At 42.8% G+C, this 22,397-nt stretch overlaps 4 protein-coding genes and 1 long non-coding RNA gene across 12 annotated transcripts in view; 2 read left to right on the top strand and 3 right to left on the bottom strand.

Annotated features, from left to right (window-relative positions):
• Positions 1-1,709: 1,709 nt before the first annotated feature.
• sec31b (SEC31 homolog B, COPII coat complex component) lies at positions 1,710-14,209 on the bottom strand. The gene is given in 28 exon segments (XM_084670187.1): positions 1,710-3,106; positions 3,261-3,332; positions 3,468-3,587; positions 3,694-3,819; positions 4,120-4,178; positions 5,041-5,079; positions 5,223-5,588; positions 5,683-5,850; positions 6,010-6,075; positions 6,078-6,198; positions 6,412-6,585; positions 6,798-6,943; positions 7,046-7,172; positions 7,400-7,578; positions 7,715-7,835; positions 7,921-8,013; positions 8,104-8,178; positions 8,266-8,496; positions 8,604-8,756; positions 8,997-9,158; positions 9,238-9,337; positions 9,450-9,592; positions 9,741-9,881; positions 12,332-12,427; positions 12,510-12,705; positions 12,896-13,019; positions 13,156-13,270; positions 14,055-14,209. Coding segments are annotated over 27 exon segments (3,657 nt in total). The 5' UTR covers positions 13,235-13,270; positions 14,055-14,209; the 3' UTR covers positions 1,710-2,926.
• A 192-nt stretch (positions 14,210-14,401) lies between these two features.
• Positions 14,402-16,906, bottom strand: ndufb8 (NADH:ubiquinone oxidoreductase subunit B8). The gene is made up of 5 exons (XM_084669984.1): positions 16,771-16,906; positions 15,858-15,984; positions 15,575-15,674; positions 15,009-15,164; positions 14,402-14,558 (listed from the first exon to the last, which is right to left on the bottom strand). The coding sequence occupies exons 1-5, from the start codon at positions 16,859-16,861 to the stop codon at positions 14,466-14,468; spliced, it is 567 nt and encodes a 188-aa protein (XP_084526110.1). The 5' UTR covers positions 16,862-16,906; the 3' UTR covers positions 14,402-14,465.
• A 213-nt stretch (positions 16,907-17,119) lies between these two features.
• gpx9 (glutathione peroxidase 9) lies at positions 17,120-19,414 on the bottom strand. Of its 4 annotated transcripts, none has more exons than XM_084669821.1 (7): positions 19,291-19,414; positions 18,538-18,601; positions 18,328-18,425; positions 18,148-18,241; positions 17,866-17,996; positions 17,506-17,636; positions 17,120-17,405 (listed from the first exon to the last, which is right to left on the bottom strand). In XM_084669821.1, exons 4-7 carry the CDS (start codon positions 18,218-18,220, stop codon positions 17,348-17,350), a joined length of 393 nt encoding a protein of 130 aa, XP_084525947.1. In that variant the 5' UTR covers positions 18,221-18,241; positions 18,328-18,425; positions 18,538-18,601; positions 19,291-19,414; the 3' UTR covers positions 17,120-17,347. The 4 variants fall into 4 exon arrangements, with proteins under 4 accessions (XP_084525947.1, XP_084525948.1, XP_084525949.1 ...); XM_084669822.1 differs by lacking the exon at positions 19,291-19,414 and adding an exon at positions 18,806-18,909; XM_084669823.1 differs by lacking the exon at positions 18,538-18,601 and having other exon boundaries at positions 19,291-19,344.
• LOC146260349 (uncharacterized) overlaps positions 17,291-22,397 on the top strand; it is a 54,022-nt gene continuing 48,915 nt past the window's right edge. The window contains exon 1 of the long non-coding RNA XR_014729499.1: positions 17,291-17,434. This is a non-coding gene — a long non-coding RNA (uncharacterized LOC146260349). The remainder of the gene's footprint in view (positions 17,435-22,397) is intronic.
• fbxl15 (F-box and leucine-rich repeat protein 15) lies at positions 18,861-21,150 on the top strand. Of its 5 annotated transcripts, XR_014729498.1 has the most exons (7): positions 18,861-19,014; positions 19,271-19,430; positions 19,576-20,078; positions 20,256-20,295; positions 20,383-20,490; positions 20,597-20,610; positions 20,746-21,150. XR_014729498.1 is itself a non-coding variant. In XM_084669819.1 (6 exons), exons 1-5 carry the CDS (start codon positions 18,989-18,991, stop codon positions 20,443-20,445), a joined length of 792 nt encoding a protein of 263 aa, XP_084525945.1. In that variant the 5' UTR covers positions 18,861-18,988; the 3' UTR covers positions 20,446-20,490; positions 20,597-21,150. The 5 variants fall into 5 exon arrangements, 2 of the variants coding, with proteins under 2 accessions (XP_084525945.1, XP_084525944.1); XM_084669819.1 differs by having other exon boundaries at positions 20,597-21,150; XR_014729497.1 differs by having other exon boundaries at positions 18,863-19,014; positions 20,256-20,490.

The following is a 22,397-nucleotide window of genomic DNA, read 5'->3' as shown; positions in this document are numbered from 1 at the left end:
TTAATCAGCCAAAGTTACTATGTATCAAGAGTAAACTATTGTCTCAAAGTATGTAAACTGCCATTTGGTGTATTTCTTCCATACCTTTACACATAGCATGGAAATGTGATTGATTTCTTGTTTTTTGGTGATGTTTCCAGAATGTGCCAATGGTTGTACCTTTTGTGTACAGCCTTGTCATCAACCATTTAAATTTTGCTTTTCTCATTTGCAAAATTGTACAGGTTATTCGGTGTGGCCTTTGTCATTTTTCATGACAATTTTGGCTTTTCTCTCTCACTGCTAATTTGTTATTTTCTTAAAAATATAGTTACAGCATGGAGAAGACCACATTATGCCATAAAGCATTGAGTTGTTTCACAGTACATTTATCAAAATTGTTCAAGGTAAATTCTGGTTGTATGTTAATTGAAATGTATTCTCTGTGTTTGTGTTCATTTAGTATTTGTGGTTTATTTAAAAAACAAATCCTTGCATTTTGGAACTTATTACTGATCTTGCACATTCTGTGGACGGGCCATTAAAGTAGACTAAGAAGTCTTCTACTTGTCTAAGGATGAACAAACACCCGATTAAGTCAGGATACAACTACCCAATGCCTTATGACTTGCATCCATTCCTGATTCTGTAACAGAGTACCATCAATATATGAAAAGAATTAGGAAAGACCAATGAAAATTCATTGAATGCCAGATTATCCTTTATTTAGATATGTACCTGCCCCATTTTCAACTAAATGTTAATGAGAGATGCAGTCAAGGTTATGAGAAAGCATGTGGACACTTTACATGTCTACAGCATCTTAAAGTGCTTTATTGAACAAAAATACCCCAAATTTGGCCACAATACCACAAGCCATGCATATATTTCCCTTATTGTTTTCAACTGTCCAAAACAGTATTTGTTTTGTCAAGTTGTGGGGGGTAAAAGGCCATTCTTCTGTTCTGATATATGTCAAATATTAAATATTTTCTGAAGTGAAATTCAGAGATATTTTCAATGAACTTGTAATAAATATATTTGTTGCTGAAACTTGTCTAGACTAGTTTCTGTTCTGATTTGAATAGTTAAAACTCTAAACAAAAAGTCAGATGCACTAAAATAGCCAATGTTTGTGTTTCAGTTCTTGACTATTGCTAAATGAATAATGAGAACTTTGGCAGAACACTAATATTCAGATAAGTCATAGAATATCCTTTCCCAACTGGGTACCCAAGTTTGTATACTCTTATTAATCTAAGGAAAGGCAAGTAAAAATGCACTACATGTCAAATGTGTGCTTTAGCATTTAGGAGGAAACTGACTACAGATTTACTAAACTGACTGAACAGATGTATTCATTATTGTCATTTTGTTTGGTGAAGTGGCGTCACCCTGCAAGGTTACTAAAGATCAAAAATGTTTCCTCCACCACAACTGCCTACATCGTCTGACTCTATAGAACCAATGACGTGCATTTACTCAGCAGCTGATTCCCCTCGTCCAATCATTTAGAGTAACTCAAACGTGAAAACATGACACCATGTTCATTTACGCAAGCATGTCAAGTCTAGACTGAATACTCCATTGAGAATTTTGAGTGCCTTTAGTTGTACACTAGATTAACCCCTTTATGGTTGAGTATGCATGGAAAAGTTTTCTATCACCAAATGAATAGGCCAATAGGCCAGTGTTTGCTTAATTCATTTAATAAAATAAATGTCAACATAAGCCTTGATACAGGTTTTATTTGAAAAATTAGATACAGCAGTAAATCATAATGTAAGCAACAAGGATTGTATAAATATTTGTCAACAAGTGATTACTGAGGCACTTTAATGCCTTCTGCTGCCATATGATGCATCCTTGCACTGGGCAGTAGCACAGTAAGCCACTGGCCTACATCTGACTGGTCTCCCACTAGAGAAAAATGAATTCATACAAGCTTAAGACCACATACTTTCTCACAACTCAATTCCATACTCCACCAAAAAGTATTACTTTTGGACTCATCATGGAAAATGTGTAGCACAGAATCATCTAGACTATGAAATGAAGTACAACATTCATTACTGGACACTTTTACAAGTTAACAAAAAAGGAGGAACCAGCTTTGATAAGAACACATTCACACGCCAAATTGTGGAAACGGAAATCACATTTCTACAGTAAATGAGATAAAGAGTGGTAAATTTAGAAAAATCTGGGATTTTAGCTGTAAATTAAACAATATAACTGGGAGTGCAGAATAACAACATAACTAGCAAAAATTCGACACAATTTGCAAATCTCCCAAATAGTTGAGATTATTACAAAAAGTTTTTATTTATCCTTAGTTATTTATCCTTAGTCATGTGGGGATTTCCCATCTTTATCAGTATTGAATGACAGGTGTAAAATCCATCCGCTAACACGCACATCAAAGAGGGTGCAAACTAACAGAAAACAAATAGAACTCAAACAATACCTCAATCGTCAACGGCAGCACTATTTATGATTGATCATTTAAAAAAATCCAGCAATTTCACACAATTCAATTAAATACATTCAGTAGCCGTGCTTTGGCCCAACAACCCAGGTAATGGCACCTTCAGTTGGACATATTAGGCAATTTCTATTGTACCGCAGAGATGGAAAAATATGTCTCTTTCAAATTCCTTCTTCATCCAACCATAAAGGAGAGAATGTAACAACTCGTTCCGCAAAGTCTTCCACTACATATTCAAAAAAACAATACGCTCCCTCCCAATCACTGAATCAGAACTTTAATAAGACATCCTAATAAGACAATCCGAAGCCTTCCCAGACATAGGTTAAACAGTGAACAACCACTAAATCGCTTATAAAGTCAATGTCAAAGCGCATGGAGTTAGGCTTAATAAGAAATAAATATCTATTTATATAACAGGATCCATAACACTGAAGTCGGGCTGTGTTTGTCATCGGGTCAGACCCCCAGCTTGATGGCTATGGTCATGACCACTTTGAGGATGGGCATGAAGGCGGAGATATCGCTGAAGTTGCTGCTGCTGACCACTTGGGTGTGAACCTCCAGGCCGCGCTGGTAGTTTTGGCTGGCCACACAGCGGCTAATCTCGTGTAACCCACCAAGGATATTGTGAGAGAGCTACATGGGGGTGGAGACAACATGCAGGTTTTAATTAAACATGACTCAAAACACTTGAAATCTCATTTGACATCCTTTAGATCAAACGTCGGACAGTTCAGGATCAGTGGCACCAATGAATAGAACAAGATACACATCGGTAAAGTGCCCCTACCGTTTGTTCTCTTAGTTTGTCGTAGAGATAACCAAGGCGTTTGGACGCGTCTTCAAGTTTTCTTTTCGTTTGCTGAAAATGTTCAAAAGTAAACGTTTTAATTCAAGTAAAAATTAAACGAGTGCTGGTGTGATAACTGTGTGGTGCCCATTGAGAAAGGCTACAAAAAGGAGTGTGGGTGTGTATGTGTGTGGTTGTCAGACGTACTGGGTCTCCAGCAGCTAGTTGGCAGCGTTGTACAAGGCTGTCAAAGGTGCTTTTGAGGACCATGTGCTCAGCCGGGATCTCCCTTTGCTCAACCCTCTCTGCTGGCAGCTGTTGGAGAAGCTGAGGGGAAAAAAAAAAGAGTCTGAAACATCAATCTAAATGTCTACGTGTGGAACACAACGTCCTAATGGAGCAAGCAACCACAATGGTAGAATGTGGTATTGACCTGCACGTTGGGCTCCTGGGGGGCTCCTGGTGTGACCTGGGGGCCCTCGTGGGGTTGGGTGGCCTCCATTGGGAAGCCCATCACAGGGGCTGTGATGGGGGCGGGAGGAGTGTAGTTATCAGGAACCTGTATGTGATAACACGTTTCCCCAGTTGGGCGTCACCAGAGATCTTCACAGCTTGTCCAAGCATGTTTGACTACAGGCATTCAGAACTGAAATTCTAAACCATATCCAGCTAATACATGAGGCCGAACAGTGCTTAGTGTAGCCATGAAGGGTTAACATGGTGTGCAGGCCATCTTGCATCTGGACTGCAGGGGCCTTCTAAGGTCAACACCTCAATGTCACCACAGACATATTCTGAAGTACACTTGGAAGGAACAATCTCCAAGTAGAGAACAGAAACAAGGGTTCTAAAAGGGTACCTTCTTCTTCCTTGGAGCACCACGGACTGCAGGCGGATCATTCCAGCCATCCTGAGATCCTGAGGGAGAACGTGATAAGAGGTTGAGCACCCTGGCTGTGAGAGATCTCTTCTGGTGGGCTTTAAAGCAGTCAAAACTTCAGTCACAGAAACACAATCTCTTTGAGGTAAGGTTAGTTTTAAGGAACACTACATATACAACAAAACATATAAGAAGCTGATGTAGACTGTTGCAACAAATAACAGGGATAACCCAAGCTAGATGGTCCCGAAAAGCTCTTATTTAATGAAAGCATTTGAAATCTATAGTCTTTGTCCTTCAAACATAGCGGTCACACCATGCTTTGTGTCGATTGTCGTTTCTGCCTCTGCCAATTTAAAGATTGATTAAAAGCAGGATCGAGGAACATTGTTCGCTCGAGTTTGAGCGAAAGCTATCCCCCCTTCAAAGCCACTCCTCCAAAACACATGAACGCACTGCCTGACTACTGCCCGGAAGTAGGTACACAAACGAGTAGCTCGTCTAATCATTGCATTCGTTTCGAATGCCGTCCAATCATAAGGCCGCTCTGAACTTAATGATTGGTCGTGTCTATTACAGTCCTGCCATGCCTGCAGATATCGGATTAATTTCATTTTACTCTTAAACCTTTAGATTTATTGATTGCTATCAGGCAGTGAAGTTTAGGTCAGCAAATATGACAAAGTGCAAACAACCCTGCCTTTAATCAACAGGTAATTGACTAATCTCAGCATGAATTAATTAAACTCAAAATGCTCAGACCCAGGGTTTACTATCCTACATCAGTTTTTAATGCACTACATGTCCCTCAAGCATGTGGAGCGAACCAAGCAAACACTTCTACCTATGTTTGCGGTACACACTTTAAGCCATGTTCAAACCTAGCCCTGTCACTGTCACCTTCATCGTCAAAATGGGAATTCAGCCAAGGAAAGAAGCCTGAAAAGTCAAACAAGGGGACAGCTGAATAGGAGCGTGAACATCATCTCCATCTTTCTGACCAGCACACAAAGAGATGTGATTGATGGTATGAGCATGATTGTGAGGAACACTGATAACTCTGCTGATCTGAATCTCTATACCTGTGGGAGGAGGGGGTACCGACGGGGCAGAGAATGACTTGGTGGCTGGAGTTCCGGGGCCACCTGGGGGGTACCCTAGCCCCATGGGCTGATACAAGCTGCCAGTTGGAGGTGGATGGGGCTGGTTGTGAGGGGCCCCCGGAAACATGGGCACATGGCCTCTAGGCTGTGGGCCAGGTGGCATGGGTCTGGAAGGGAGCGAGGAGGGGGGCATGGTGGAGAGCCCCCCGGGGGCTGGGGAGGATAGTTGGGGTAGAGGGGGTCCGGACAGGCTGGCCCCCGGCATCTGAGGGCCTGAAGGGGAGAAGATGGAGGGTCCACTGCTTGACAGGGGCTGTGGCTGGAATGACTGTTGAGGAGGGAAGCCTGAGTGGGGTCAGAGCAAACACAAACAGCATTAGAAGATATATTTGTAGAATGGTTAACTGTCAGTCATTTTCAGACATGTGTAATGTCCCACCTGGAGCGGTGGAAGGATGCTGGGGGTAGGCGGGTCGCAGGCCCGACCGGGGCCCACCGGGGGGCAGGACGTGAGAGGAGGGGGGCAACCCCATCTGGGAGGGAGGTAGCCCGGTGTTTGCCACGGCAACTTGCGGGGAAAAAACATTTGAACTGTGGGGCTGGCTGCCTCCCTGCAGTGGAGGACATGACAAAACATTCCCATCATCCTTAAAAGATTTAAGTACGGGGGGGGGGGGGGGGGGGGGGGGGGGGGGGCAACAGATGTGTTCTACGTGTTTGTAAGGAAGTGACCAGAGTAGGTTTCCATTCAATGATTTTGAATGACGAAACTGAACTTGGGTGGTAACTGAAGTTACCGTGCTCGGGGCTTCCTGTGCTTGTGGTTGCGGGGGGAAGCAGCAGAAGGCTTGGTCGCTCCCATGTTGACTCTGTTGTAGGGGACAGGCGGCCGGGGACCAACGGCCGCCTCGCCCTGGGCATGGAACAGCCGATCTCTCATCATCATGATTCCTGCCTGTAGGGGGCGGCACAAACCAGCATAAAAACATCTTCGAACATACAGGAGAAGAAGAAAAAAATAAAACTGTAGGAAAGTGAAAAAGGAGCAAAAGTCAAAAGTCCTTGCCACCCTTCTTGAAATGCATGGGAAATAACTTCTTGTCTGAATAAGACTTCAGACAAAAGTGTGTTCCTTCCTCCTACAGGACGCTGCGTGTCGGCTGCCTACCTGGTCGGGGCTCTCTGGCAGGTAGGACATGGCGGTGGCCAGGCTGCCTTGCGAGGCCAGGAGGCCGGCGTACTGAGTGAGCTTGTCGGCCAGGACCGGGCTCTTCACCGCTACCTCGCTGTTCCGCAGGAGCTCGATGGACTTGCGCAAGATCATCACCTTCTCCACGAGATCCTGTCAATCAAAGGACCCAACAAAACCAGGAGTTAACATCCTAAATGTCCGCAAAGGGAGATGCCCCACTTCCGCTTCCACTTCTGATAATTATAGAATGATCAGACATTTGGACACACGGAATTCAGATTTCTTTTGCAGTTTGCAATACGTCCACTTTCCTCTGCGTATACGCAGACGAGCCAATTACACTTTGGGACAAGTTCCCATACCTCCAAGACGAGGGGAGAGGAGCAGTCTCTCTGCATGACCCAGCACTCCACTAACTTCTCAATGTTTCCAGAGCAGATGTAGCACAGACAGGCTTGCAGCCGGTGTTTCTCCGTCCCCTGAGCTTCCAGACGTACTCCAAGCGTGTCTACCAGCACACAGGAGAGACCATTCTTTTTTTTCCCACCACACGTAAATAAATTCTCGTCATGGATGGGCACTCTTTGTTACAGTCATTGGTGTCTCTTACCACAAAGACGGGCAAACTCTTCGGGGTGAGCGTAAGTTAGGAGAGCGGCAAGGGCCTCTTTCCAGTTGTCCAGATCACAGCTATGGACAATGTCAGCCCAGTTCTGGGTCACCACCGACGAGATCAGCTGAGGAGAAAAAAAGTCACATTCAATGACGTGTTGTTTCAAGACTGTTCCAAAAACTTGAGCACGTCCAAATGATCAGACCTGTAAACGTATGACAATCGACTAATATGGCCTGGAATGAAGTTCTGTCACAGGAACACCATATTACACTTGACCATCCACTACTTTGGCCTGAAGGGAAGTCCCTGTCACAGAATAACACTGAATGATCTAGAGATCTGACGTGCCATTGAGATACTGCTCCTCTGCTTGTCCAAATATCTCTGCTGGGTTTTCTTGAGCAGATCTTCTCCTCCACTAATGGCGAGCAGGATGGCTTCTGCATAGCGACCGTCGTTAAGACACAGATCAACAGCTCCTGCAAAGTTCCCCACCAGAAGAGCCTGGCTGATCAGCCCGTCCGTGTCTGAGTTATGGCAACACAAAACACACAGGTGAAGTTGTTAGCCTTAACATTTCAAATATTGTAGAAGAGATTAAATGTGACAGCTAACAATAAAATGTTGATGTGTGCGTGTACTGAATGGGTGGTTTAAATTCACCGGCTGAAACAGGGATTTGGAAGACTGTTTTCTTCTGTGGTATCTGACTAAAGAAGTCAGAAGGGGAAGCTGAACCGGAGGTCATGCTGCCACTGCCGGCACCACTGGTCTCATCTGACCTCTGTAGAAAAAGAAATGTTCATTTTCTACTGCTTTAGTTCTTGGGACACCGTTAGGACATGAGAAAAGATTGGTCCGTTTCAAACCTGCGCAGAGAGTTGCTGCATCTTCTCAGCCAGGTCACTGGCATCCACACCGTGGCCATTCGGCTGCAGGCTCTTTCCCAAGCAGGTTGAAATCTGGAGAAACAAGCGTGAAGGTAAATCAAATTAAAATTATGTTTATGGTGGAGAAGTATCTCGCCTTCTCAAGTAAAATCAGACAATTACCTTTCTGTCCAACTCATCCTTGCTGAAACCCAAAAGTCTCAGAAACTTAACCCGTGCCTCGTCTTCAAAGTTCACCTGGGGACATTTAACAAGTATATACACTTACTCTGGAGCAATAACAGCACAGACAGGTTCACATATATATTTTTATATGAGTCATACCAGGAGGAATTTCCACAAGTCTTTATCAGAGTCGGAGGCGGTGCTGTGGATCTTAGCCTGGCAATAGCTGGAGAAGGATCCAGACTGCAGCGCCACCTGGAGCTCCCGGGAGCGCTGCAGGAACTCTGTCTCTGTGGTGACCTGGCTGACGAACACCTGCCTGGGGAGGACCTGAGGACTCTGGACCTGAGGAGGCTTGGCGCTGTCGAAGGTAATGAGCTTCCCACCAAACTGCACACAGAGATACCAATGTTTTTAAACATGTTCTGTCGTTCAACGAAACACTACATTGTTTTTCCCCCTTCTATATAAAACATACATAAATGAATAGGACTCACAGCAAATGAAGCCCCCACAGGCCTGCGCACCCACTTTGGGGGCTTCTTCAGCGGGGGAACGATGGTGGTCTGGGTTGCAGGCTGTGGGACCTGCAGAGGGGGCAGAGCCTGTCCGGTCCCAAAGGGATCCATGGTGTCGAATGAGGAGGAGATCTAGGGACAAAATGCCTATCAGCACCGTGCAAACTGAGGAGGATTTAGACTGGAGTGGGCCATTGTTTCTGTATCCGCAAAAAATCCAGACAAATTGGTTCACCCATCAAACGATAAAACACACCACTGGATTTACATCAATACAGGATTTAGTCGTTTGGACTTTGGTTAGGATTTACGATTACAGGGATACGGAAGGATTATCATCAAACAGAATTGTGCGGTGTGTGTCTAGGGCACCATATGGGCGGTGCTCTGCTGCTGAGCCTCCAGGCTTCCTCCCATCACGGAGTAGACACTGATCCTGCCGTCGAAGGAGGCTGCAGACAGCAGGGCTGGGTTCCTGGGGCACCACTGCACGTCAAAGCACCACTGGTTGGTTGTGGGCAACTCATAAATGACCTAGGGGAGAGATGGCATTGGTGCCTCAGGGTTAACAGATCGAGATTGAGGAAGCTTGATTTTGGTGATGGTAACCTACTTCGCCAGTGTTAGGGTTCCAGCACAAGATCCGGTTGTCTTTAGCGCTACTGAGCAGCAGCTCTGGGTCAGCTTGGCTCCAGGATATGGAGAGAATTCCCCTGAATAGAGAGAAACTTTCTTAAACTATAGAAATTGACAGAAAGGTTCACCCGGGACTGCGCAACAAACAGCTACAGATGGAAGTTTGACCGTTGGGTGAAAAGCTCTCACCTTGTGTGGTTCTCCAGGACTTTGAGAGGTGATGTGGCGAAGCGAAGGTCCCACATCTGAATGACTGGCAGCCGATCGTCCTCAGAGGCCAGAACCAACTGTGTGGCCACCTCTGGGTGCCAGAGCATGCCTGAGCAGTGCATCTACAACACAGACAGAGATGAATAGTTGAAAAGTGACCAAGCAGATGGTGGAAACAAGGCACACAACGGGGAGGAGGCCACAAAGCCCAGATGCAAAAAAAGAGAAAAACTAACAATATAACGGTTGCAACAAACATCACCTGCTCACCCTGTTACTGTGGTCACTGATCTTGATAATGGGCTCATTTTTCCTCAGGTCCCAGACAACTGCTTTTCCACTGGGGTTGGCTGAGGCCAGGATGTGTTGAACCTGTCTATTCCAGGACACAACACTGACATCTTCAGGAGGCTGAGAAGGGAGAGAAAGGAAACAGTAATAGTTAAACTAATGTGTAATAAATAAAAAAGGAAATTGTACAAACATTCTTATACCCCCCACCTCCTGTCCCCTTGATCCAGTCCCCTCCCCTCTCTTTCAAACCATCTCTCCCTCCAGCATAACTTTTCTTCTCCATGTCCTTAACTCTTCTCTTACTTCCGGCACTTTCCCCTCTGCCTTCAAACAGGCCAGAGTTATCCCTCTACTCAAAAAGCCCTCCCTTAACCCAGCCGTCCTCCAGAACTACAGACCAGTATCACTGCTACCCTTCTTTTCAAAAACAATTGAACGCGCTGTATCTAACCAACTGTCAAACTTTCTCAGAACAACCTGCTTGACCCCAACCAAAGGACTTCAAGACTGGTCACCACAGAAACTGCCCTCCTGTCAGTCTCCACTGCCCTCCAGTCAGCCAGAGCTGCTTTGAGGTCATCCGTCATCATTCTGCTGGACCTTTCTGCAGCATTTGATACAGTTAACCATCAAATCCTGCTCGCCAGACTTTCTGAGATGGGCATCCCTGGCACTGCACTTCAGTGGATCTCATCCTACCAGTCGGGAAGATCCTACCAGGTCTCTTGGGGAGACAAAGTGTCAGGCCCCCGCCAGCTCGCCAATGGTGTCCGTCCTTGGATCCCTCTTCTTCTCCCTGTACACCACATCACTTGGACCAATCATCATCAACCGTTGTTCCCGACTGATCCGGGGATCTCAGCTAGGATCGAGGCCTGCCTCACAGACATCTCCGCCTGGATGACCACATTGCTGCGGTCTCCCGGTCGTGTAGATTCACCCTCCACAACATCCGGAAGATCAGGAGATACCTGTCTGAGCATTCCACCCAGCTGCTAGTCCAAGCACTTGTCCTCTCAAAGTTGGACTACTGCAACTCATTGCTCGCCGGTCTCCCAGCATGCGCAACCCGCCCTCTCCAGAGGATTCAGAACGCGGCAGCCCGTATTGGTCTTCAATCGACCCAGACGCTCCCATGTTAACCTGCTCCTCATCTCCCTCCACTGGCTTCCCATCACGGCCTGTATCAGATTCAAGACCCCGATACTGACCTTCCGAGCGGTGAACGGGACCGCACCCAACTACATCAAGTCTATGCTCCAGCCTTACACCCCCACCTACGGTCTTCTTCTGACAACCGTTTGGTGGTCCCACCACTAAAGAGTGCCCGGTCCCAACACAAGCTCTTCTCCTGTCTGTTCTCCACAATGGTGGAATCAACTCCCCACCTCCATCAGAGACACTGACTGTCTCCCCACCTTCAAGAAAAAGCTGAAGACGCACTTGTTCCGGGAGTACATTGGTACTTAGGAATGATTGGCTGGACCCAATGTTAGTTTCCTCCAGGATCACAATGACTCTCACCGGAGAGACTTGTTGCTCTTGTTGGTTAGTTGAAACTGACTTAAAATTATTGTACTCACTGTGAAATGTATTATTGTTGCTTGCTTTTTCCACAGGTACACTCTTGCACTTTTGAGGTTCGTGTTGTTTAGTCGTAACTTGTTTAACTACATGCTCTTATGGTTCTTCCCTTTGGGACTTATTTGGTTTTCACAATGTATGCTTCATGTTTTGGCTGGCCGCAATGTCTGGGGCTATCTTGTTGTTATGATCAGTGAAGTATGCACTTTTGGAAAGCTCTCTCTTGGAAGTCGCTTTGCACAAAAGTGTCTGCTAAATGCATAAATGTAAATGTTATAACATGTAACCCTACTGTACGCTTCCAGAAATTAATGAATTAATTTATATATATATATATATATATATATATATATATATATATATATATATATATATATATATATATATATATATATACACACACACATTCTGGAAGCGTACAGTAGCATTACATGTTATATATATATATATATATATATATTTTTTTTTCATGAACATAGCATCATTGATACACAAAAACAGATTCTTATTTGATTGGAAACTAATATTAGTTAGGAAATATTCAGCAAATGCAAACTTGTTATAAATGACTAGTATTGATTAAAAAAAAGAACAAATACCAAAGAAGCCACACCCCAAATATTCAAACTAGATTAAACATTATTAAAGGATTTAGAAAGTGCAATCAGCATAACATTGAGTATAACTTTTTGACAAAGCCGTTTAATTTTGGTAGAGAAATGTCCAAGGATATTATTCAGCCCACACAGGTTATACACACACACCACACACCAAACATAACATAGGAGCAGCAGTTTTCATTCTTACCTCACATAGCTACATAGGGATATAAGGATATACAGAGAAAACTGTTCAAGATAACTTTTGTGAGGCACTATGCTTTTGAACAACAAAGTTACGTTAAAAATTTAAAGTATAAACGGCAAAATCTAAATCCAACAGTGTATACAATGTTTGTTTTTATATGATTTAACCAACATTACCTGAGACTTTGTTCCCGGTGTCATTGGATTGTTGAAGTTATTTAGGTCCCAGATATAAATCTCTGAATCATTTGCCCCCGATGCAAGAAGGTTACTCTGGGAAAAACGCAATTAAAGTTAACATAAAATATCATTTTGATTAAAAAAAATAACATAGAAAATGACTTTCAAGCTTTACCTGAAAAGGGTTGAAGTCTAGTGCTCTGACAGGGCCAGTGTGCTTGTCAGACTGTCCTATCACTGCTTCTGCTCCGGGGGTTACTATGGCCCCAGGGCTGTAAACTGTTACTGTGCCATTCTCACTGCCTCCAATGAGCCTTCCTCCTGTCCCATCTTCTCCCGTTTCAAAATCCACCCAGATGAGACTGTGTAATCTAGGGGACAAACAGACAGACAGAAATGATAGAATATATACATTTTTCAAAAAAAATGAAAGACAGAAAAGTGAAAGACAGAAAGTGAAATTGGTGAAGCAAGACAAAGGCTTAGACCAAATTATTACAAGCAATTTATAACAATAATATAGGTTCAGAAAGCAAACAGTTCACTTCTAGAGCTGCTCACCTATTAGATGAAGGAAGGGATCCTTTGAGTTTCATTGCCAGAGAGGGATCTGCAAAATCCAACTCAAATATTTCTAGGGCAGCAGTAGTGTTGAATGAGGCATCCAACTGTTGTGCTGACGTGCCTAAATTGACACAGAGATAAATGTTAACACACAAGAACACAAACAATTAAGCATATTAGATTTGTGTGTTTAATAATGTATTATTGGCAAGATATTATAATATCCCTCCATTTCTATCCAGGATAAGGCAACGCACCCAAGGCCAGAGAAATGGGATGGTGAGAGGCAGGACTCCATGACTGGTGGGCAGTCCTCTGAATTTCTTTCAGCTTCATTTTCCTCAGCTGGGTTTGTTTCTGGCTAACTAAATCCTGAAAGAAGCACGTCGTCATATGCTCAACACAAGACATAACGGTTTATAAGACATGAGTCTTATCAAAAAAATAATCGTGGCTGCAATACAAATCAATCATTCTTCCCTGATTGACAAACTGACTTTTTAATATCACGAAGAGGCAGATCATTTTCAGCTAAAAGACATTCCTTGGAAGAAAATTCGATTTCAAGTAATGGCAGTGAGGAGACTTGTTCCCAGACATCAGAGCATTTTTTCCTCACAGAGCAGTGCAAGATGGCAGTGATTGCGGTAGAATAGGCTACACGTAGTTTAAGACCTGTTAGTTGGATAAAAAACTAGCTAGCTGTGTAACTAGCTAGTTGGTCGCTACCTACTGGTAGCTATTCGCTTTATTAGACCGATAAAATCGCATAGGCCATACAGGTCAGTGTATTATGTTTTATGCAAAACTATATGGCTAATAGTAGCTTGGCTAGCAACTCTGGATAGTTCAGCTGCTTGCTATAAGCAAGTAAATTGCAATACAACTTTACTGAAGTGTGTAACTAGTTAGCTAGCTACTACTACCGGGCGGTGTGGCTGTAGACACTGCTGTGACGTTGGCAAACAAGTTGTCTTGCTAACTAGCTAAGTCTAGGCCAAGCATGTAGCTTCTGTAGCTTGCTAGCTAGCTAGTGCCTGTGTAGGGCTGGGCTCAAACTGGGTTCATAAGAAATGATCGTCAACAGTTACGCTTGTTGTCTCTTTGGTCACAGGTTAACAGTAAAGTAAATGTATCCAACATTAGATGTACTTACTTTGATTACAGTCACGCAAGGCAATCATGAAGTAAGGAATGATTCAACCTAGCTAGTATGCTAACTGGCACTCCCAACGTAGCCTTTTTTTGCTGTCCAAAAATACGGTGGCCGATATTATCGATATCCTCATTTGACCCGTTTGCTTGCTTGGTTTACTTCCTTCCGGTTGTGACGTCTATGGTTCCAACCCATACTGACAAATCAGCGACTGGATAGATTGTCCTGTTGCTAAGCAGTGATTTACTTTTATGTATGCTTCACTGTAATCTAAATGACATCAAAATAATATTATCACCATTACTATTTGTTCTTTAAATATACAACAAGAAATAGTTCCAAAAACATTTAGCATTAATTATTTATTAGTGACAGAAATATACACAAGTAGTGGAGTAGACATGTCATAAATTATATTTCATAATGTTTGACTTCTTCAAGCTGTTTTTCAGGATTCCCTCCCCTTTCCAGGTACAAGTTGTTGTAAGGGTACTGTTTGGGTGCCTGGAACAGACAAAATATTTAACATTATTTATTAATTATTTTTGGAGCCTTAATGCATACAGTACTGTAAGACTAATTGTGATGCCATTGCCTCGCCCTACTGTTAGTAATAGCAAGGTAAAACAGAAGGTATATTCATATACCCCACAGGCTTCCAAGCAAAGATTGAACTCAAACTTCTGAACATAAATTATTTTATCAAAACACCAGTGAAACCTCAAAATGTTCCCTTAAACATTTCCTTTACACACGTGGCAATGAAAAGTGTAATTTAAATAACTGCCTGGAACTATAATAAATTAATTTACAGTTAAATCCCAATATAATCACAGAGAACTTTACATCGAGTTAATGGTTGTGATCAAGGAAAATGTTATAGTATATCCATAAAAACTGCTTAATGCGTTCAGTTGAGAGAAATTATAAGGATGCTGCCACTTGAATTCTTACCACAGGCTGGTAAGAAGGAAATTTCTCCCCAAGGTAGAACATCAACAGCATGAACCCAACAAAGCCACCCAAGTGTTTGACCATTGTGCCCCAGTCGACCGGGCTGGGGGATGTGTCCACACGGTTCCTGGTGTACATGTCAAAGTTCCAGTGCATCTGTGGGGTGGGGGTGGAGGCACATACAAAAACATGTGAGCGTACTCATTAGCACAAATAACAATGAGTTTTGTATTGTGCACTAACTCAAACTGCGAGAATATTGATAATGTAAGCAAGACAGTTGCCTGAAATCTTGCCTTGCCTTGTATCTGCATCATTGACTTAATAGAAAAATCTGCTAGAGTTGGGGGCATCTTTGATTTTAGTTTCAATGTTTTGGTAAATACAAGTATAGTTAGATAGATCAAATTTTACTTTTGGAAATTAATTGTGTGCCATACAGCCATGGTCAGACAAACAAACAGACAAATAAAATACCAATCACAATGCCATCACCAACTGTTGTTTTTGTTGGTATCTTTGTTGTGTTGTCTGACCATGTCTGTATGGACAAATAAACGTCTTACTGGCTCTCCCCAGTTCCTCCTTAGGTCAGGATGGTCCCATTTGTACCAAGGATCTCTCTCATGCTGGGATCGATCTGCCAGTTTGGGGTAATCACCGTATCTGCAAAAATACATTGTAGTAATTTGAATAATGCTGTAAACGCTGCAACATTAATCTTTCTTGTATGATGACATATAAATAGTATAGAAGTTTAAAATATTCATTATAGCACTAAAAAACTAGGTCTAATAGGGTTATTAGTTCAATAGGGTTACAAATTCAGTAGGGCTATAATTTTCTTACCCCTCCCCGTCATCTGGAAATGGCTCATAGTCCTCAACCCTCATATTGTACTTCTTTGCCGCTGCTGCCTTCTCCTCGGGGGTTGTGGGGAAGGGACCGGGCAGCATGCCTTTCGAAACTCCAGACGCTAAAATGCAAAAAGTACAGAATCTGCCATTACTGACGGCGTGCATAGGTGCGGTGGTGGTGGGTAGACATCTAGTAGGTTTGATGTACTATGGGAACAACATTTTTTAAACTTTTCTACCATTGCATAACCAAAACAATCCACTTGACTAGATTTGTTTACGACATGATAAGCAAGTCCCATTAGAACATGTCAGTGACGACAAAACAAAAAATGTATTTCTGTTTAAAAGAACATGACAATGTTTAAAAGAGCACAGATTCTACATACATCTAGCCTCTTCATTTTGCTCTCAAAGTGCACCAGTTTCATGCGTATAACTTTAAAATGTTCTTCGGGGGACCATGCCCCCGGACCCCCTAGAGGGTTGGGGGTTCGCTGTATCCTTCTAATCTTTTTTACCCCTGACCTGTTTGCGTGCCTGTTATTAGCAAAGGGGTTTAGCACTTTAGCAAAGCACTGTATTCATGTCACATTCTCATTGGGGGCAGAGCACCCCTTAAGGTCTGATCCTAGAATCGCCCCTGGAACATGTCCAAAAAAGCAGCTAATACGAAGGCTATACAGTATGTAAACAAAAGTAGAGGAAAGGACTTTTCAGGGTATGGTCGGAGATAGCGCTCGGCCACCGACAGCTACGTGTAGAAAGGCTAGCTAAAGTTAGCTCAGACGGCATACGTTCGCTCGTCAAGGTTAGTCCCTTCTTGCAAGATAAACATAAATTGGATTAGGCATTTTAATGTATACAGACAAATACAAAACATGTACAATTTGTAAAATACCAACCTGCTCTCGCTCCAGAGAGTATAGTTGGAATGCCTGTCCCTTTATCCTTGAAAAGGGCTCGAGCCCACCATCGCAAACCTAAGGCAGCCATGTCTGTTAGTGGCCGTGACGGCTAGGATCAAGCACGCATGCGTGAGATATTCACTCATGGTTCATGAACTTACTGGCAGATCTTGAACATAGTCAAACCATAAGAAATGATGTTATAATAAATGGAATTATATATAACTATTCTAATAGTATTTAAACTACATACACAATTCTATCCATGTTTCAAAATAATAACATTGAATCACATTTTCAATAACATTCGAAACGTTCAACAGGCTTAAAAAGGACAGCACAGCGGTTGAAAAAAAAAGTTTATTCATGCCGAGTTCTCTAAAATTTGAGATAATGTAGCATTTACACCTGTTAGTGACAAATGCCATCACCAGCAGCTGGTGGTCCTCGGAGTGAATGCACTTAAACTCTGAGTCGTTTTCTTTCACCCATCAGATCTCCTCAGGTGCAGGTCTGCATTTACTGAGGGATCGTCAATCTGCTGCTGGCAAAACTGCCTCTAAGACAATTTCCTTTAAAGAAGTTCAGCAATAACCCTCTCCACCTCTTCAATGGGGCCATGAAGTTCATACCTGGGACAAAAGGAGACACATTAGGACCAGTAAGTGTTGCAAATCATAGGCCTAAATATAGAGTAGTAGTCCATCATTTTGGTGTTGAACAGTGACTTACCGTCTGAAAGGCTCACCATCTGAATTAATTAGGAACTTCTCAAAGTTCCAACGTATGTCATTGACTTTAATTGGTGACCAGTACAATTTCCTTATATCTCCAATAACAGAATTTACAAAAGGCAAAGAGTCCTGTGAAAAGAACCAACAAAGAATATGGCTGATGTAATAAAAGATAATCGCACAGTCATCTGATCTTCAAAGTTAAGCAATCTTAAAAACATTCACATAAGCAAAGGTTATGGGGAGCTGCTCTGGTATGTGAGATACACACCAAACTCATTTCCAGAAAGTTTGGTTTCTCTCTATACAATGCTGGAAATTCTGTGTTTGATACAATAACAGTGAAACCAAGGATTACCTTGAGATAGGTGAAAAGAGGTTCTTCATTTAATCCATTAACCTCAATCTTGCCAAATACAGGGAACTTGGGGACAAACCCTCCACCAGGTCTCACATACTTTAGAACATTGAGAGTTTCATGATTTCCCTCTGAGGTCCAAAACATAACAAATAAAACAATGGTTCAGTATAAACGTAATAGTGTTATGGAATTGTGGATGTTTGAGGAACTGAGGAACACATCAAACGGGTAAACTTAGGTTGCATTCATATTCTGATTCTTAAAGCAAATGGCTCTTACCAGGTGCCTGAAGACCAAATTGATTGCAGGAGAATCCCAGGACAGTGAAGTTGCGGTCACCAAACATTTCCATTAGTGCATTCAACCTGTGGTACTGAGAGGTAGTCAGAATTAGAAGACAGAAATTGAAATCTATGTTACGCAATAAAAATAATACAGGTATACCAACAGATGACCAACCTCCTCTATTGTTGACCCTCAGAAGGTGGCAAGGTTCACAATGAGAAGCACCATTCCTCTGTAGTTGCTGAGTGGAACTATGAGTCCATCCAGGGTCTCTGCATTAAAATCATACACAGATTTATCTTCCATTATGGATACTACTCTAGCTTGTATTTCCACAGTAGTTGGTCAGAAGTGAGTTTTCACACAACCGTTCCGTAGGCCCACCTCATTCAGGGAAACATAACTCTTAGGTCAGCAGTTGTTCAGCATGATTGACTCCATTGTGTCTCTGTTAGAAATTGAATTGTCGGGAAGGTTATTTGTTTAACGTTTGCATGGGTATGCAGATCCTCTGGTCACTGGTTTCTCTGAGTTCGATCTAATAACTGTATGGGGTACTGTTGTAAATTAATGGTGATACAAAGCATGGTTAGAATATTATCTTAAAATAAATTATACAATATTTAATTTAAAAGGTTTGATAATCAATTACCATGGTGTTTCACTGTCACCTGCACTGTCAGAAGTTGAATTCTTGAACACACCCATATGTTACGAACCCGGAAATTTGTCAACAGAAGACGCATCTGTCTGTGGTTACCCAAGGATCGCATGTAGCAATTTACTAACTATATGAACATTCTGCCAGCTTCGTTGCATATACTTTCTTCACAGAATGGACAACGGAACAGATGGATGCAGGTATGTTGTAGTAGGAACGTGCATTTTGCCACTAGCTAAAAAGCCAGCTAGCTAGATACCCGTTATCGTACATGCATAGCAAGAGCTGTCAAGCTAACTTAGCTACACTTCTTGAGTGTTTGGATTGTAGCTTTTGTGTAAGAGAGACTGTTCAGATAACACCCTGCATACGATGCAAATATTATACCCCAATAGAAACAAATGTTATTTGTTATTTGACAGGCACTGTTGTCTCTTTTTGCAATGTGTGATGCAGATGTCATCTACTGGACTTACCCTGGGAGGATGTGCTGGTTACAAATGTTTTCTGCTACTTGCCATTAAGTCATCTTGTCAGTCTACAGAGAGTTAGCAAGCAGTTTCATGCTCTCATCCAGGTTTACCTTGCTAACTGCCGGACCTTTGATCTCACACAAGTAAGAGAATAATAAACTACAGATGTTTAAAGTGGTGTAGCAAAAATGGCTGCTGGACCTGGAACTTCATCCTTGTTATTTCGAGAAGTGTTATCCTAATAATGTGTGTCTTATATGCTGTCTAACCATCATTTAATGTTTCCAGATAGGGGCTTCAATTCCCAAGGAGGCCTTTTGCTCTATGTTAAGGGACAACAAAGTTCTCCAGAATTTAGCATTGCAGAACTGCTCAGATTGGGTGACGGACAGTGAGCTGCTGCCTGTGATTGGTCAAAACCAGCACCTGCTGAGAGTGGACATGAAGGGATGTGTTCATCTGACCCGCCACTCCCTGGTGGCCTTGTCTTTGAGCTGCATGCACCTTCAGCACTTGGGCTTGGCTCACTGCGAGTGGGTGGACAGCCTGTCCTTACGCAGCCTGGCTGACCACTGCAGGGGGCTGCAATCCATAGACCTCACCGCCTGTTGCCAGCTCAAGGACGAGGCCATCTGTTATCTCGCCAAAAACTGTCTGAAGTTGAGGTCTGTGTCTGTGGCAGTCAATGCCAACATCACGGACGAGTCTGTGGAGGAGGTGGCCAAGAACTGCAGGGAGCTAGAGCAGCTGGACCTGACAGGCTGTCTGCGGGTTAGGAACCAGTCCATCAGGTAACACTGTCTGTGAACTTGGACCCCAGTGTATTTTCTGATGTATAAGTTCTTCCCATAGTTCACAAAGTGAGTTAGCTTGTCTTTAGTGCTACTCTACCTTGGGATACATTGGCACTTTCTATTTGGCAGTTTTGTGGTACACCTGTGCAACATCTCTACCCGCTGTGTTTCCAGGACTGTTGCGGAATATTGCCCCAAGCTTCAGTCCCTAAAGGTGAATCACTGTCACAATGTTACTGAGTCCAGCCTGGATCCTTTACGCAAGCGGAATGTTGAAATTGATGTTGAACAACCATTACAGAGGGCACTAGTACTTCTACAGGATGTGGTGGGATTTGCCCCCTTCATCAATCTTCAGATTTAGGCAAAGAGCTATTTATCTCCATCTATCACAAGTACAGTAAAACAGGTTGGTACTACTAGTTTTTCACAGAAATAAATAAACAAAAGTAATTTCAGACTTTGTACAAAATATCTTGATGTAAAATTGTTCTAACTATCTTTTTCTGTTACAGGTCTTGATCACAAGGTAAATGAACAGGAACATTAATCAAGCAATGGAAATATGAAGAAATTGATGTATATAGGAAATATCCGGGAAGCAAGTTGTTGAACCGGACTGGTATTTATTTCAGTGGTTTACTTTGTCTTTTTTAATTCACAGTGGAGAAAATTATGTACCTTGCACTTTATAGTGCCACTGACAAAGTCAACATTATTACTGCTCTACAGCTTCTTATCACCCGTTGTAACCTGTACCTTTAAAAAAAGGGAAAGCCCAACCAAAGTACAAGAACAAAGAACATGGTTATCTGTGTGAGTACTGAATGAAGGTAACATGTTGCATTTAGAAACATTAAACGGTAAAACACTATTAGACATACTTGAATATGCTACTGACACTTTCTATGTCCTTTTTTGTGCATTGTTGAGGACCAACTGCCGTCTGAAAATACTCCCCATGTCTTTAAGTAATCTTGAATTGAATTTGGGAATGTTGCAAAAAATTGGATGTAAGCACAGTACGTTTTATTATAAGGTGTAAATCCTACTCTACCAATAACAAATATTTTTGTGTTCTGTTTATCTATGTGTTTAGGCTATCTGAGGGGCAGGGGCACCAGCTGCATATGGTGGGGCACAGGGGCGTTGCTAGACATACAGCTCTACTGGGGCACAGGCCCATCATTAGAGCTACTCATCACTTATGTTTTTTATTTTCTTCTAAGCTTGCAATCCAATGCAATAACTTGCATTGCCTAACCCACTATATGCAGGGGTGCACATAACTGGTACGCGGGTCACATGCGCTACAAAAATCAGGAATGCGTACTGCCACTTGTACTACTATGCACCTTTGCATACTTGACTGATAACCTCTAACCTTACACATGACATGTTGCTTGTCAACTGTCAGAGATTTCCAAAAAGCAACAGACATTAAGAAGCTTCTTCGGTGTTTCGCCACCTACAAAGAAGCTGGAGCCAAAGAAAATACCTTTTTTGGCTCCCAAGATGTGCAGTGGTTTGAAGCCAACAATGAGTGCAAGATTTGCCGCTCAAACCCACATCTAGAAGACAAAACAGGTGCGTTTTATAAAGGCTCAAAGAATTTCAACCATTCATTATTTGACAAACATGAAAAGAGCAAGGAGCACACGAATGTGGCGCAAGCTATTGCTAATAAACAAGCTAGCCGAGAAGAAATATGGGGTTAGTACCAAACACCATCTCCTGGTACTCACCGGAGTAACGTAACCTGAAGTTATGTGCACCCCTGACTATATGTACAGTTCAGGGCTTTAAGTTTGATATCAGCTTAGGCAGGGAAATGAATAGTAGCCTAAATGCGAGCATTGATAATACATTGTGGGAGCGCTGGACTCATGTTGTTATGTTTGTCAAAATAAGATGCATGTTTTTTCCTCTGAAAGGGCACCCAGAGGGCACTGCATCATATTTTATCCACTGAAAGGGAACCCTAGGAGGGACTTGATACATTAACAGGGGCACCCTAGAGTGCACTGCATCCTGTTTTTTCCACAGGTGGGGCACCTAGAAGGGATTTCTGTCATGTTTAATTGCACACTGGGCCACTGCACTGGACCCTTGGCTTTATCATGTTTAATCTACCATAGAGGCATCCAAGAGGGCACTTTTGCTAGCCCCCTGAGTCCACCACTGTAGGCCCTACCAATTGGCCAGTTAAATATAAACCGCTCCACTCCTTGTTTCCTGACGGAGTAGTACAGTAGCTACTTAGCCTGCATATTAACTGCATAGGTTGGTTTCAGGCTGTGCAGTCTAGGCTATACA

The sequence above is a fragment of the Hypomesus nipponensis genome, chromosome 13, assembly GCF_054491055.1.
Source record: "Hypomesus nipponensis isolate SF chromosome 13, ASM5449105v1, whole genome shotgun sequence".
Lineage (NCBI taxonomy): Eukaryota > Metazoa > Chordata > Actinopteri > Osmeriformes > Osmeridae > Hypomesus > Hypomesus nipponensis.
The sequence above is the reverse complement of the archived record's forward strand: the minus strand, read 5'-3'. Positions and strand labels throughout refer to the sequence as shown.